Source organism: Notothenia rossii, assembly GCF_949606895.1.
Source record: "Notothenia rossii genome assembly, chromosome: 11".
In the NCBI taxonomy this organism is placed as follows: Eukaryota; Metazoa; Chordata; class Actinopteri; order Perciformes; family Nototheniidae; genus Notothenia; species Notothenia rossii.
The window spans coordinates 33984059-34001692 of NC_136910.1; the positions used below are offsets into that span (position 1 = coordinate 33984059).

Consider the following 17634-nt stretch of genomic DNA (forward strand, 5'->3'; position numbering starts at 1 on the left):
TTAAATTACCTATTTGGTCACGTATGTTAATTCCCTAATGTGTTAATGAAGCTTCCTATAGTTTAATGTAATACGTTTAATCTCTTGGATCCCTTCTAGACACCACTCTTCTTCATTCACAGATGAACCCCCTTATTTGAGGGTAAGCAACATGCATTATCATGACATGTTAGATCATGACTTAAGGTATGATGAGTCAACCAGTTAAGATCCAGACGTCCGTGACTAAAATCCTTCATCCGGTTAAATATATAAAAAACGCAATATATATCGCAGGGGAAAAGAATATCGCAATGTCAGTTTTTTTCAATATCGTGCAGCCCTAATGTCGAGTAAAGCTGCTCCAGAGCCACTATTTCAAGCATACTACGTCATCGAGTGCCGCCGAAGGACTGTTCCAATGTCCAGCATACTTGGAATTCTACCGAGCCCGGCGTACTTCGTTTGGAGACATTTCGAGGCTGCACATGTGTAGAGTCTGCGGTCTTAAAATCCCCACAATGCTTTGCGCACGGACCAATTTCCCCAAATCTGTGGCGGAAAACGTAAGGCGGGGCCTCTCATATGACGCACACCTGCATACTTGCTCGCCTGTTCCACTCTTCCTTTTCCGAATGCCAGGAAGTATTCTTGCCTCCCTTCTGAAGTGACTCGGAAGACATGTGCTACAAAGAAAACTTACTCGACATTGAGAAACACCCAGTGACTCGTTTGGATGCAATGTCAACGTCTCGCTCTCCATTCCTGATTTAGCCCGGCATCGGAAACTGGCAGCAACTGTGGGCAGTCCCCTTCATTGTGTGCCAGCCCCCTGACCCAGCCATGCCACCCTGGGGTCTGAGCGGTTTGACACATTCACACAAACAGACACGACTTGACAGAAAACCCCTTTCCAGGATTTCTAAACTGTCTCTCAGCCATTCAGATGGAGCTTTCAGTCGCACAAAGGCCACTATTTCTGACTCTGCTGCTCACTTCACTGCTGAGAGAATAACAGAGGTATTACTCTTCTACATTCTCAGTGGTGCTCCTACTGTGTCTGTATGCATGGGAATCAGCATTAAATGCCCTTGTTATACTGGGTTTCTTAATTAAGATCAACACGGTATCACAGGTGAGTCATAATGGCCAACTCTGCATCTTCTTGTAACTGCCTCTGGCTTGAAATGGCATTAAGTGGTAACTAAGAAAACACAAATCTCAACAAGCTGAAACATGAACTCCGTTTAAATCTCACTGCAAAACAAGAACTGAAAGACAACGTCAGAAGATTCACTCAGGTTTCAGTAGTGGTTCTCGGTCCTGGTAGTTTTGGTTCTAGCGAATAAACTCACAGAATCCCTAAGTTATAGGATTTGTCCTTTATCATTTCTTTGACCTCAAATGTGACAAAATGTAGTATTTGTATATATAGTGAAGTGAGGAGACTGAGCCTAACGTGTCCCACTTCATCACTCCCACAGGAGAGGATAAACAATAGATGCCACAATATGCAACCAAGGGCTAAAACACAACAAACCAAAAAGCATTCAGCTAGATAGAAACATTAGATTTCAGCATGTCATGGGATTATTTTAGCGGCATGTGGCTAAAGTGCAGCTAAAAAAATGACATTTGGACAAATTGCTTGCAGTACAAAAAGGCACGTATTATCTTACGTATTAATGCCTGAATCCACTTTAACCTTCTTCAAGGCTCAGTTTTTTAGCTTATATAAACCTAGTTCTGGGTTTCTCTACTCTTTCAGTCAAAGCCAATGGAGAGCGATGAATTGTTTCCTCTTCTGTGTATGCGGGAATTAATTGTGCTCTGTCTCAATGTATTAAGATAAAGAGACACTGGAGAGTGTGTAATTAGTTAACACAGCTGCATCATAAAATATTCAGCACTAGAAAAGAAGTGATCGCTATCAGCTGATTATGCTTATACTAGATTGGGAAGTGGGCTCATCCTCTGTCTTGATTGTCTTTACTGTGCAATTCAAACATCAGTAGCATCTATTATCATCTGCACCATGCAGTCTGTCAGTTTGAAACACATCACACACTTTTGCCCGTCCCCAAAGAGGGCCATCACTGCCTCAGAGAGCGGTCAGGGTCACACAGACAAGACACACCGACTCTTGCACATCTGTGCAGTATTAGGCTGTGAGCTCCAGAGACTTTGTGTTTTCACAACAAGGTATTACGGCATGGTGTAATTACACAGTGATGGACTCAACTCCGTTAATTATGGAGCTCTGTGCTACCGGATAACCGGGGGGGAAGTCCTGCATTCAAAATATTACTTAAGGAAAAAGAGTATAATAATGACTTCATGTTCCAAAAGTACTCATTAAGCGAAATAGACATTTTAATTAAAAGATTTTTCAAATTAAAGTTATTGGTGCATTTTTGTTTTCATCACTGCAAAGTTGGGTAAAGGCAAGGGTTTATTTGGATGACTTATAATAATTATAATAATAGTATAATAATATACTGTATAATAATGTATTAGTCGATTTATATTTTGTATTGATCATCTAAATCAGCAAAGTAACCAGTAACTAAATATGTGAAATAAATATAGTGGAGTAAAAAGTTCAACATTTGCCTCAAAATTGTAGTAAAAGTATAAAGTAGCAAAATGCAAAAAAAGTATCTCAATTATTAACTTAAGTAGAGCACTTGCGTAAATGTACTAAGTTACATTACACCACTGCTCAGTATGGACGTCAACAAATCAGTGTTAACCCCAACATGTGAACAAACAGCCTTCATGATGAAGCAATGAAGGCCGGTTGGATTTGAGATACCACAGTGTACCACATTTCTATATTGTGTAACAGGATTTAATCCCAGCACCAAGGCAGCCGGGCAAATCCTCACCTGATGAGCAAAGATTAAAGAAGCGTTGCCGTCTGTCTACACATTTTGGATCTGATAAGGCTGAGAGCAGAGCAGCCTCTCAGACTGGGTCCACCCAAGACTTCAGCGGAGCAAATGAGCACTTTCTGTAAAGCCACACGACACAAAAAGCTCAGCGAGGAATGTCCCCTGCATTTCATTCTGCCAGCGAGCCCATTTCAACATCGCACAGCTCCAAATCGGGCTACAGCAGCCTTAAACAAAGAAGTACACATCCGCCCTAAAAACAATGCAAGCATACACTTATTTTACTGAAAGAACTGTTGAATAAATGCATAGAGTGCACACAAGGACCTTCTTGAAACCAGCCACTGAACACTCGGCCTGAGAATATTTTATCTGTTGTTGCTGTTCATTTACAATTCAAATTCTTCTGACTTGTTTGGGCTCTATGATGTTGGAATTGTGAAAAAACACAGAATATAAACAAAGTATTTTTTTGTTATTCTTATCATTTGATGCCTTGAAATAAACTGAAAAATGTTTTGGGTGAAATCAATGTCAACTGTGCTCTTTAACTTAGTTTCATCTGTGGCTCAGCACTAATGAGAAAACAGCAGGAGTAGCATAGTCCGCAGTGCATGCCTCAGGAGGAGAAGTGTGTGTGTGCGTGTGTGTGTGTATGTGTACCTGTGTCCTCGTCTAGATCTCCTTGCAGAGAGGAGTCCGTGTCCTCGGAGGAGGCCGGGCTCCTCCAGCTTATATTCCCCATCCTGATCCACACACAGCTTCTGCTACTGACCTTTTATTTAACAATGGCTTGCTGTGCATTCAGAGTGGCATTTCAGCTGTCGCTCTGCTGAGAGTTAGTCACACTGACTGGTGATCATACTGTTTTGACTCAGACACACAACACAGCACTTCAGAGGAAACATCCAGAAATAGCACAGGGGGGTTGCACAATGAATTGAAAAGTAATGTGCTTTTTGGTTAAATAATTATTCAATAAGTCAATATATCTAGGATAAAGTAATCCTGCAGAGAAAGTCTTCCTGGAGAGGGTCCGACCCACAGGTATCTTAAGTGGGGATGTACTGAAGAGTCCCAGGCCACCTGCGGGAATAAATGACCCGCTCTGAGTCTCTGGCAGGTAGGCCGATGCGCGGCGGAGAAATCCAGAGAAGCATCGTGTTATAAACTGAAGCCCTCTGAGAGAGCAGTCTCAAGAGCACACATGAAAGAGATGAATACGACCTGTTATTGGAGGTGGTATTGAATTACACATGAGATCTGAGAAAACAACTCCTTGAAGAAAGCAGAACGGCCTTAAAAAATATGAATGCTACAAAGAATGGATAGCCTTTCCCTGCTTATGTACATCCTCAGTCCGATCATGTTCTCCATCCACTTCTCTCTGAGCAGATTCCCATCAATGCTTTACCTTTCTCCACCCCCTTCTTTCTTCCTAAGCTCCACTGCCTCCCTCTTTTTGCTTTCCATACACAGCGCGCACACACAAAACCTAATTACAACACAGCTAAACCTATATGGGAACAGCAGACCTCTCATTCTGTGGGAGTGGGGAGGGTGCAATGCTTTCTGCCATCAAAACCTCAAAATTGCAGCATGTCAAACAGACCCATATCTGCCCTGTGCAACAGTGGCATCGCTCGTCAGCAATGTGCGAGCACCTGATCCTCCGGGGAACCCTTTGGTAATCACGACCGCTTTAACTCTTGCTCAGAGGTTTGGTGACTAAGGCATGTGGAGCTTGCTATTTCTGCACATCAGAGGAAGCAGATATGTCAGTGTGAGGCGATGCAGTAACCACTTAGCAAACACAGAGCCACCCAAATGACTTACACTTGAGTGTTAACTCTAGGAATGCTTGAGAGTAAACTCTTTGCATTGCAGATGAAACCTTTCAAAGGAAATACACAACTCCCACACAGTGAAGAGGAAGGGGGGGGGGGGGGCAGCCTAAAATAAGGAACTGATGGATCAGTTCCGCTGCGGCTGGCTACTACCATTGACTGTCCAGAACGAGCAGAGCCTACAGGCTAATAATAAAACATTGTGCAGCTCCGACAACTGTGCTACCAACACGGCACGCAAGAACTGTTGTGTCTCAATCCCAGTCTCCTGTGGGAAGATATGGACATACACGTTTTGCAACTGCATAAATTGCAATAATACAAAGTGATAATCCAGGTTTCTTTTAGTCATGAAGGTGTGTGTTCAATAGAGATACAAATAAAAAGACTATTACAAAGTGCCCTAACACATCATTTTATCAAATGCAATTAGTAGGGCCCAAAGTACTTTTTTTACTTAGTAAAGGGTAGCATAAATTGGACATTTAAAGCTTTTACTTATCTTCAGAATAAAACCCCTTTTATGGCCTTTGGACTGGAAACAATGTTCACATATTCTGGCACCAAGGAACAGCTGTAGTGGTTATAAATTGCAGTCAAAATACATGAATGTGAATGAAAAGTTCATACACTGGAGCACTGTGTTGTCTGAAAGTAAAGTCAGATGTGCACCTCGCTGTATTTTAAGTGGCTTTATTTAGACAATGCAAAGCTAAAGGCGTTTCTGTACTTAATTTCAGCGTCACAGCTTGTTTTCAAGAGTGCTGCTTTAAATGTCTCACTAACTGCAACAATGAAATCATTCCAGGGTGTCTAATTAGGTCATTTAAGGCATTACATTAGACAAACGCACACAATGAGCAATTTGACTAATTTCAGTAAACAATAAGCATTCACAAACAACTGCTCAAGAATGAAAGCCTGTAAATAGAGTACAATCTGAACTAATTGCTCCGAGAGAATGACACTATACATAAACTGGAATAGCATGGCTTTACTATGTGCATAGACCAAAGTATGGGATATAATTGAGCCCCAAACCATGTTATATCACTCATCGGCATCGCACTCATCGTCAGAAAAAACATACATTTGCCAAATTCTAGACACAAATTAAAAAGAGACCTCCAATCTAAAGAGGTGTTAATTAGAACATTGATTTTATAACACCTTATGTGCAGGAGTAAAGGCAAGTTGAAAACCTCTTCAAGTTTGAGAACATAAAACTAAAACAGAAAGCCCTTCTTTTCGGAGTCCATCTGAACAATGCATTACACCAAGTGTAAACGGAGAAATGCACATATTTCCAGTGTTCTCCACCCGGCAGTTCTTTCCTCTGAGGAGAGCCTTGGAGATGAGTGTGTCTGTCGGCTGCTGCCCAGACTCTGGATGTGTTTATGGATTACAGTGCGGAATGCCTGAGAGATGAGGTCATCAGGGTGCGTGTAGAGAACGGGGTTCAGTGTTGAAACAGACTTAAGAACCACCCACATGATTCTCTGTATGATGACATCCTGCCTCTAAGCTTCTCTCTGGAGGGAGGAGTGCCTCTGAACAGGTAAGAGTGTGTCAGTGTTACCACCCACGCAGGACAAATCAATGACAACAACATGTTTATAGGCACAGTAATATTCCACTAATATATTGCAAAATGACAACATTCCAAATTTGAAATAGGCCATATTGATTATATTGATTGGATATTTGTAATGCAGCATTTTTTCCGATAGTCTGCTATTGTTTGAGTTTCAGGGAGATGTTTCTGACATGAATACATAACGAATATGAGTCTCAAATGAGGGTTTTAGCCACAGTTTGCGCTTCTAGGCCGTTTGCCCATTTAGAACCAGCTCTTTGCATTGTGCACAGCAAAACTAGCCATTTGCATGCTAGGGTAAAGATGCTAGCCTAAAAGAAAAGCCCACATTTCTGATCGGAAGGACGAACGCACCTACTTTTAAACATTCATATGACATGGGATGTGAGCATTATCACAAAGCAAATCAATAAGTGATTAAAAAAATGATAATGTCTACGATCAAATAGGTCGGCATATGGTTTCAAACTTTGAAAAATCCTCTTTTGATGCAAAGAAGCACGTTAATCAGACTGTACACAGACAAATTTAAATGGGACATTTGTGGGAAATTCATTTGTATTAGCGTTGTAAACAGTTAAGGAGGAATATTGTCTTTTTAAGGGTAATAAGGGCCATCTATTTTGTGCATGTAAACATAGTCAGTGACTACACGGTATCTATGGTGACTCCAGAAGACATAGTGGCCATAAGTCTCCTGCTGGAGCTTTGTGTCCTTTTGTGCATATATAGTCCTATTGGTCAGTGTCCTATGGTAACCATTTGCATGCACATCACACTTTTTAAACCTTAACAACCCATATATTCGTACGCAGGAATACCGACTTAAAGGAGTGAACTTCATTTTGCTTTTATCCAAATCTGCTCCCTTTTAATGTGCTCCTCCAGGCACCAGGGAATGAGTCTCCTGCTGCCGAGGTCTAAAACGGGTCCCCTTTCTGTCGAGTCTCCACAGCCTAAGCCCACATAGACAAGTCTCCTTTTAACACCATCTACTTCCTCCAATTCTCACACACTCTCCCTCTCTCTAAGGAAAGGGCTTAACAAGCTGACCCTGCCTGCTGCACAGTTTTTCAGTTTCAGCCCACAGGCTTGTACAATCTGCATCCGACATATAGAGTGTCCTCTGGGTACACATTTAGGATCGATGTTGAAGAGAGCAGAGACAACAAGTGACCTGGTTAACAACTAGAAAGCCTGAGGAAGCAGGTCCACATGAGAGAAGTGATTGATTGGACTCAGAGTGACTATTATCCTTAGCCTTTATTGCTTCTTTAAACAATTAAGAGTTGCAACGATTAGTCGAATAATCAATTAGTCAATCCTTCAGAAAAAGAAAAAACAACTATAAAGGAGAATTGTTAAAGTACATTTCCATGCAAAACGCCAGAAAATACAGTTTTCCGCCTCTTAGTTATGGAGATGTTCTTCTTTTCAGATTTATATCATATCGAATTTAAATTATTTTGGACTTACAAAACAAGATTAAAAGGAAACTGGGATGATATCATATTTCTCATTATTTTCTAAAACTGAATAATCCAAATGATGAATTGAAAGTGATGAGCAGTTGCAGCCCTGTTGCACATTTCATTGGCGTCCAGCATAGGGTGTCCTCTGGGTGTGTGTTCAGAGTGGATGTGTGTGGAGGCAGACTGCAGGCCAATACGTGACCTGGTAAACACAAGAAGAAAGCCTGGTCCACCTGAAAGAAGTGATGGATTGGGCTCTTAGTGACCATCAGCCTTTATTTGCTTTTAACTTATCATTGCACCACAATCCACTACGCTGCCTGTGAGTTTCCATTTCGTTGTGACCATATGTAGTCATCTGTCTGCAAGACACGAAAGGAATCGGAAACTTTTACGCCTATGAAGAATGACTGAGCTAGTGGTGTGTGACACTCCCTCCCGCCTGTTACTGGGATCTGTGCTGGTGTGTGTCCGTTTACTGCAGGCATCGCCAGACAGGACAGTGTGTGTGTGTGTGTGTGTGTGTGTGTGTGTGTGTGTGTGTGTGTGTGTGTGTGTGTGTGTGTGTGTGTGTGTGTGTGTGTGTGTGTGTGTGTGTGTGTGTGTGTGTGTGTGTGTGTGTGTGTGTGTGTGTGTGTGTGTGTGTGTGTGTGTGTGTGTAAAATCAGGGAGACAGCTGGTGGAGTGGGATGCAAGTGTAACTAGCGGGTATAAAGTTTCCTTCCAAAGAGGCAGTGTTAGAAAGTAATTAAGTAAATGTACTCAAGTACTGTACTTATGTACACTTTTGAGGTACTTGTACTGTACTTAAGTATTTCAATTGTGTTGCTACTTTGTACTTCTACCCCAGTATAATTCAGAGGTAAATGTTGTACTTTTACTCCACAACATTTATGTAATACATTGAGTTACTTTGTGGATAAACAATCTAATCAAGTGTTAAATCAGACTTTAGTTCCACCTGGAGTAAATTCACAAGCTACCCTGCAGTATACAAAGTCATTCAAACTAGCTGCACCTTTACCAGCTTTGAGAACACTTTAATGATCAATCATTATAAAACATATCATATATTATTCTGAAATGGACCAATCTGCACAATGACTACTTTTACTTTTGGTACTTTCACTATATTTTGATGATAATACTTTTCTTCTTGAGCAACATTTTGATTGCAGGAATGTTACTTGTAACAGAGTATTCCTACTCTCTGGTACTTCTACTTTTACTCAACTACAAGATCTGAGTACTTCTCAACCTCTGCACAAAAGGCAAACTGAGACCACCCTGTTTCCCCTTATTCTCACTGCACTCTGCATTATTGTCTTTGCAGCTGCATACAAAATTAACTCTTCTAGTAAAACATGCACAACAAGAACACCACAAAAAACGCCACGTGCACAATGCTGAAATCAACACAACACAAATATACACACACTACAGTCTTGGGCGTGAACGCATTTCAACTACTAGACACAGCGAAGCTAACATTAGCCACTGAAAAGCTAACCTTTAGCTGCTGCTACTAGCTACCGTTACAAACCCATTTTAAACGTCAGCTAACGGTTAACCATGATGTCAAGGATGTTAAATCACCATATTCTTAGTAATGTAATGGCTTTACATTGTTTATTCCTGGGTGAAAAGCTGAGATTTGTTCCCCAATGTTAGCAATGCTGCCAAACAATCAAACCAGGGTATATTTACGACCGTTAAGCTGAAAGTGAATGGTGAAAAGCCGGTGGAGTGGGAATGATAGCACATTTAAATGGAATTCTATAAGCTTGGCTAGTACACGTCACATTTCTCAACACAGTAATGGAGTAGTAATGTTAGTGTTCTCCATCTTTACAGGTCATGAAAACAGCTAGTTATCTCTAACCAGCATGAAACGTTACAGAAAAAAGCCATTTGCTCCGTGAGGCCCAATTAAACCACCATTTACAATGTTCCTCAAACGTTACATTGAGAGCCATTTCAAGGTTGTACTGGTCTCCAAATTCTGTCCATCTTTACCCGTTATCCCGTTATGGAGCTGTGTGTAAAGCCAGGCAGCACTTACCTTGCTTGCTCTCTATTTTCCCCGACATTTTCGTAGCCAGCAGCTGTGATCCCACTCAACAAAAAAAGCTACAGACAAGCCTCGGCCGTGTGTCTCCTCCCGATTATTCCTTCATTTTTGACACAGTGTTGTGTCCATGAGATGATTCCGCCCGGGTAAATACCGTAAATGAATAGGCCACACACATTGGTACGGCTAGAAAAACTGTGCCAGTCCGTCTTGGGGTGTTTTTTCACTGGATACACACAGAGCACACACACTGTAATGTCTTGAACCTCGGCTCAGGCAGGCGGAGAGTCCTCCTCCGGGGGAGCAGCGCCCCCCTGCGGGAGGAATGACACATCCATCTGTCAACAAGGGGATGGGCGTGTTTCCATTGCAATTCTACATTTGTAGCAAGCCAGAGTTGTTGTTTTCAGGGCTAGAAACATGTGTGGTGCATTTGCAGGGACAATTCATATTATATAAAAAAGGTGCTAAACGTAGTTATTTTGTATATAGTTATTGTTGTGCCTTTTTTCAATATATCCTAATGTGTATAGTCTGTGTCTATATCTGCATGCATAAGCAGAGGTGGGAAGTCATCAAGTAGAATTACTCAAGTAGGCCTACTGTATTTAAGTACACTTTTGAGGTACTTGTTGTGTACTTAAGTATTGTAATTCAATTTGTTGCTACTTTGCACTTCTACACCACTACAATTCAGAGGTACATATTGTACTTTTACTCAGCTACATTTATGTAATACATTGAGTTACTTTGTGGATAAACAATCTAATCAAGTGTTAAATCAGACTTTAGTTCCACCTGGAGTAAATTCACAAGCTACCCTGCAGTATACAAAGTCATTCAAACTAGCTGCACCTTTACCAGCTTTGATAACACTTTAATGATCAATCATTATAAAACATATCATATATATTATTCTGAAATGGACCAATCTGCACAATGACTACTTTTACTGTCGCTACTTTAAGTATATTTTGATAATAATACTTTTCTACTTTTACTTGTGTACCATTTTGAATGTAGGACTTTTACTTGTGACAGAGTATTCCTACTCTCTTGTACTTCTACTTTTACTGAAGTATCAGAACTGAGTACTTCTTCCATCTCTGTGCGTATGTATGTGTGTGTATGTATACATGTACATAATGTATATATTCTTATTCCCTGGGACAATGAGAAACAGCATTTTGATCTCCAGGTTTTTATCCCATACATATAAATTGACAATAAAGTGACTTTGACTACATTTAAAATGCCCATTACCATTAACCAACTGAATAGCCCTGAGTTAATTCAAGATTTAAAGGTTTTATTGGTTTTAAGGTTGTATTGTCATATGCACAATAGCTACAGCATAGTTGCAGAATCCTCCAACAGAGCACTATACAATATACATAAGACAAAAAGAAACAAGGCAGTCAAATAGTACAACGGAAAAAAAATACTGCGGGTGACACAATGGTGCAAATAAAATGCAGGAATAAGCATAAGATGTGCATGCAAGATATAAAAAGATAAAACAGAAAGTAAAAATGAAATACTGTACTGTAAATACATTTACTGTATACTGTAATGATATAAAGATATATGTATAAGTAGAATTTATTTTTATCTGTAGTCCCATAGATACCATTCTGTATATTTTAGAGTGCGTACTTTATAGATACTTTTTACTGTATGTATTTTTCTACTGTTGATGGCTATATATACTGTTTATTTGTAGGGATATTAGCTTGTGCTTGACTTGGTGCAGTGACCTCTGGTGGGGTAGGTATGAATCTAGTTCATGAACTTTCATTATATAGAACCTTTAACAATTTTTTTTTAAAACATATTAACATAGATGAGGTAATGAAACAAAAGTAAACAAATAAAAATGCAATAAAATACCCATACAAATAATGAAAAAACACATGCAAGCATCAATCAATGGTTTTTAAGTTCTGCGTGATAAAAACAATTAAACATGATTGTGCAGGGAGTCACATACCAAGCGGCTGCTGAAGAAGAGTGCTGTGAAATGTTGCATTCAGCAATATTCATGTAACGTATTCCTAATAATTTCCTAGGTCAATTTGAGCTGAATAGTACCGAAGGGTCCAATATGTCAACCAATTTCCAAGGTGAAAAATAATGTTTTCTGGATATATAGTGGTTCATTTTAAGGTTTATTTTGACATATAAAGCACAGCTCAAATGGATGCCCAGAGCCCCCTGTTGAACATACTGAAACCTTGGATGTCCTCGTTAGATTTTCTCCTGTACAACGTGTTCTTATGACAGGAAATTAACAAAGTGAAGCAGTACAACAACAACAAAAGGAGGGGGGTATGACTTTTGAATTAACCCTGATTTCAGTAAACTGCTGACTATTTAGCGCTTTACATTATCCTGGGCCATTAAAGAGCAAGCATCACGTTTATGTCTCTGGCATATCAAGAGGAAGCAAGTGCGTCCTGTCATCTCATTATGAATAATTGATCTGACTGAAATTATCTGAGTGATCTGGGTCAGCTTGTGCACTCATGAAGGCATGTTTTAAAAAATACAGAGATAAGGACTCCTCCGCATCTCTCAAAACGTTTGCAGCCTATCATCATTAACTATATTTAATAATCAGTTATCAAACAGAGTCAAGGGTTCATATTTACACTGGCTGTCACTATGCCGCTCCCTTCTGCTCTTGCTTGCACTGCAGAAACCACACCCATATAACAAGTGCAGAGTGCTTTCTGTGTGTGTGTGTGTGTGTGTGTGTGTGTGTGTGTGTGTGTGTGTGTGTGTGTGTGTGTGTGTGTGTGTGTGTGTGTGTGTGTGTGTGTGTGTGTGTGTGTGTGTGTGTGTGTGTGTGTGTGTGTGTGTGTGTGTGTGTGTGCTACTGAGAATGTGTGGGCGTGATTGTAGGAGTGGAAGGAGAGGAATACCTTCCCTGAGGCTATGATAAAGTCACACAACAACACATTGAATTCCTGCAGGGGCAGACTTGTCAGGACAGGAGAGGCTCTGATCACAGGACGAATGTTTGCATGACTTCGATGTTTTCTACCACGCTTCAGTCTGTTAGTACTGCAATTGAATCAGCTAAAAGCATGTTGTCTGAAACAATTGTCAATTTGCCCCTGTAGGAAAATACTGGTTGGTTTTAGAGCTGCAAAGATAAATCGATTAGTTGTAGTTACTCTTAAATGAATTGTCAAAAAAGCGCTTACTTTGTTTGATTTGAGTCACAAAAGAAGTCTCAATACTCTAGCTTCTTATTAAGCATATTTTCTGGATTCTTTACTCCTTTTGACAAAACAAGACATTACATGAATGAATGAAAAAATATGAAAAGATAAACCTTTCCCTATAGGTCAGTTCAGGTGTCTGAGCAGCAGCAAAGGTGGAGCAAAGACAAATAGGAGTTCACAGAAGGATAAGAGAAATTCAACAAATGTCTCATAGCAACACAACAAGAACAACAACCAGAGGAATAGCTGAAACTATTATAAGGAGGTGAGTTAGAGTGAAAATACATCCAGTAATGATGAGAAACTTCTGTCCATCACTTTTTATTTCCATTTTTCATTTGTGATTTAGGTCACACAGCTAGGCATCACAGTGAAGCACTTTAGCTCTTTGCTGCTATCTAATGGTTGCACAGTACAAAACACACAGTACCATTGCACGTTCTGCCACAGAGTGGTGCTCATGAGCTGCTGATGGGTTCTGTGTCCTGGAGCTCTGCTGTATGCTCCCTGTAGCAAAGCATGGCCATGTAGAGGGATGCTGATGTAATGTCATTCGAGAGAGCTCAATGTTACTGATTCTGCTTTACAACCATGAAATAGCTGTTTTTCTTCATGAAATGTACTTAGGGAGGTGGGAGAAATACTCAGATCTTGTACTTAAATACAATAGTCTGTTATAAGTAAAAGTCCTGCATTCTAAATGTTACTCAAGTAAAAGTAGAAAAGTATTATCATCAAAATATAGTGAAAGTAGCGACAGTAAAAGTAGTCATTGTGCAGATTGGTCCATTTCAGAATAATATATATGATATGTTTTATAATGATTGATCATGAAAGTGTTATCAAAGCTGGTAAAGGTGCAGCTAGTTTGAATTACTTTGTATACTGCAGGGTAGCTTGTGAATTTACTCCAGGTGGAACTAAAGTCTGATTTAACACTTGATTATATTTCACATCATTCATCTACATATGTAAAGTTACTAAAATATTAAATACATGTAGTGGAGGAAAAGTACATAATTTATTTCTGAATCGATGATGATGATGATCATGATGATGATGATGAAACTTTATTGTCATTGCACAGAGTACAAGTACTAAGATAACCAAATGTAATTTACATCCAACCAGAAGTGCAAATCAGTAATAAAGTGCAGAGGGATCTTAAATACAGTATAGTATAAATATATACATCTGACTTTACTTATATTACGTACAGTTTAAGGCAGTATAAACATATAATATTTAGATTTTTTCTAATTTTTCTTTTATCTTTTATTGTGGATTTCTTGCTTTAAATTCGTATATATGTTTATGCAATATTTTATTTATTTATTTATTTTTATTGCACATTCTTACTTCTCACATTTCTATAAATATTACACAAATCTTTTATTGGAAATGTTTACTTGAAATTCTTACATTTTTTAAATGTCGTACTTTTTTCAATCTTGTTGCACATTCTTACTTTTGACATTCATATAAATATATATATTTTGGTCTTTTTATTTTATTTATTTCTAAAATGGAACAACTGACACACTTTGATTCTGATTTAAAGACTTGACACTTAAACAGATGATTTAAACATGCATCTACCAATCACCTTGCTGCAATAGTCAGCACTGAATTGTACGATGAGTGTGTGAAGGTTCCTACTGGTTTAACTGGGAGGATCCTGCTGGCAACGGGTCGTACGGTTCAGTGCAGACGGCAGAGGAAGAGCAGAGACAGTTTTGTAGCCGGGAGAGGAGCAGCGTTTGATCTCTGTGGCGGTGGGCGTGTGATGCCGAGCTCAAACACAGTTTAAGGCTGTTAACCTTGGCCAGCGGTCAGACCCCTCCGTCTGTCTCACATCTGAGAGTTGGGGAAAGAGGGAGGGATCATCGAGGTTTAAACCATGAATACACTTATCTGAGAAGGAGGGGAAACATACCTCCACAACATTCGGGGTCCTCTATCTTTGGTTAACACACACCAAGAGTGGTGGAAGAAGTATTCAGATGCTTTCCTTGAGTAAAAGTACAAATACATTATTAAGTTAACATCCACCTGGATCCATCTTCATGTTCTTCTAATATACAGACACATTCATTTTTCCAGCATTTGGACTCTCTATGTTGAAAATGTATTAACTTTTAAATTTACACACAACATCTATTGCACGCCGTCCGTCCTGGACCCTCCTCTGTTGCTCTCCAAGGTTTCTTCCATCTCCCCCATTAGCTGGGGGGTTTCTCTGGGAGTTTTTCCTTGTCCCATGTGAGGGTCCAAGGACAGAGGGTGTCATATTCATATTCTGTACAAACTATAAAGTACCCTGAGACAAATGTAAAACTTGTGATATTGGGATAAATAAATAAACTGAGATTGATTGATTATTGTCAAAATACTTCATTACAAGTAAAATTCTGCATTCAAAAGCTTACTTAAGAAAAAGTATAAAGGTTTTATCATCAAAATGTATACTTAATGTATACAAAAGTAATCATTGTGCAGAGAAAGTGCCTTCATGTGTGTATATATTTATATTTATTCTGTATGAACAATGTATGTGACATTTCTAGATAAGATTGTTGCATCAAGCTTACTGTTGTATACAAACACAGTTCTGATGGACTTTTTTTAAAGAAATATAAAGTAGCATATAATGGAAATACTCAAGTAAAGTAGAAGTACTTCAAAATTGTATTTAAGTACAGTACTTGAGTAAATGAGTGGGTTTCATAGTGGAATTAAGAATCGGTGTAGGTTTTGGTCATTGGATTTTCTTTTCACAAATGGATTATTCAAAAACAAAAAACGAGTGGATATTTGACTTCGTTTTCAAATTGAAAAACCAAAATTGAAATATAAGGCATTTTTCTTTATCGTGGTCAAAAATGGATTTACTAAACTAAAAAAACGGGGTGATTTTCATGTTCTACTTCTCAAAACAAAAAATAAAATCACTAGAAAACAGAAACAAAAAAACCCCCCATTTTTTCATATTTTGCTACCGGAGGTTTTCTTTCAAAATAAGAGCGCACATGAGGACGGTCAATCCGTGTATCTACGGTCCATTTGTTTTCACAACGAAAACAGCCAAGACACATATTGAGCCCAGAAAATGAATGTTATTAAGGGCTGTAAATATAATAGACCTATGTCTAAAATGGACAACATTGTTTTGAGATTTCAACTATACAGCGATTCTGCACTGCGGTCAGCTAAGCCGTCTCTCGAGTTTGTTATTATTTTGTCTGCCATTAGTTCTTCGTGAGATCGATCATGTTGGACTCAGTAGGCTAGTAGTGAAACTACTCCCACAACAAGTACTATGAAGTGCTTACTGTGTACTTTTTGAGTAATCCTCTGTCAATGTCCCCTCCTGAGATCAAGAATGCATGTTTCTCTGCTATTTTGAATCAGCGTTGAAACACCTTTCTTCATGATACTGATATCGTTGAACAGAGTATTTTAAGAGGATATGGTAGACATGATATCAGCAATACTTCCAGTCAGTATGCTACTCAAGTAGCAGCATTTTTACCCCTTGGAAAGTCTTGACCGCTATTTAAATTGACTTTGATTGAAGTTAATAACAATATTGATATTGTAGCGACCCTGCAGTGCTGAACTGGGAGAGACTCACAAGTAGTTGGGGGCCTAGGGGGGAAAAAAGGACCGTTTGGTTCAGATTCTCGCAAATTCGCCAAATTTGGCACAGATGTTGTCCATACCGTACTTAATCATTTTAAGATGGGTGCCAAGATTGGCGCCCCATGGTACTGCCATATTGCGCAATCCAATATGGCTGCCACCCGAAAAAAACAAAAAGGCCTAGAATCATAGATGATACCACTTTTTAGGGGTTTTCTGGGCCGTAAAATCTGATTCTGGTGTTATTTAAATGATTTGAGGTCAAGATTACCCCTCAAGGTCAAGTTTACTCATCAAAGTTAGTATATAAAGGTAATATCGGGGTAAAATTCAGTATTTCTGGTGCAACATGCCAGATTCTACCCCCATTTTTTTTTCTCATTATAAGCTATACTTGTATGTATCAATGTTTTATTTCACAATTCAAAACAATCTGATTCTGGTTTCATCTCAATGATATGAGGTCAAGTTTACCCCTCTAAGTTAACATAAAGGTCATTTTGTGTCATAAAAAATAAAATGGTATCATTATTTATTGGAAATAATGTTTTGCCATTTAACCTATTTTCAAACTTGTTTGAGAGACAAGGCAGGAGTCAAACAGTAACAACATGTGCTGTGTTTGCTGAATCAGCCTGCCAGTTAAACCAGGTGAAGGTAACCTAATGAGGCTGTACTGGTGATTCATGGTCCACATACAAAAGACAGGTAAGTTGTAATGTTAGCAAAAGTGCATGCATTTTCTGATAGACAACATAATGAAATTAGTGTGCTGTTATAGTTTCATGGTGTGAATACTGTCAAAGAACATGTAGTTGATGTTTTCAAGCTAGCTAACATTAGCTATATTAGCTCTGACTAACATTAGCTAACAATTGCTCAGAGATTAGAAGCTAGCTAGC

At 39.1% G+C, this 17634-nt stretch overlaps 1 protein-coding gene across 16 annotated transcripts in view; it reads right to left on the bottom strand.

Moving 5' to 3' along the window:
- Window positions 1-10191, bottom strand: part of rapgef1b (Rap guanine nucleotide exchange factor (GEF) 1b) — a 65444-nt gene extending 55253 nt beyond the window's left edge. For all 16 annotated transcript variants that reach the window (XM_079659368.1, XM_079659373.1, XM_079659377.1 and 13 more), the window contains exon 1: window positions 9852-10191. In XM_079659368.1, coding sequence (XP_079515494.1) covers window positions 9852-9879 — 28 coding nt within the window. In that variant the 5' untranslated portion in view covers window positions 9880-10191. The remainder of the gene's footprint in view (window positions 1-9851) is intronic.
- Between the last annotated feature and the right edge of the window lie 7443 nt (window positions 10192-17634).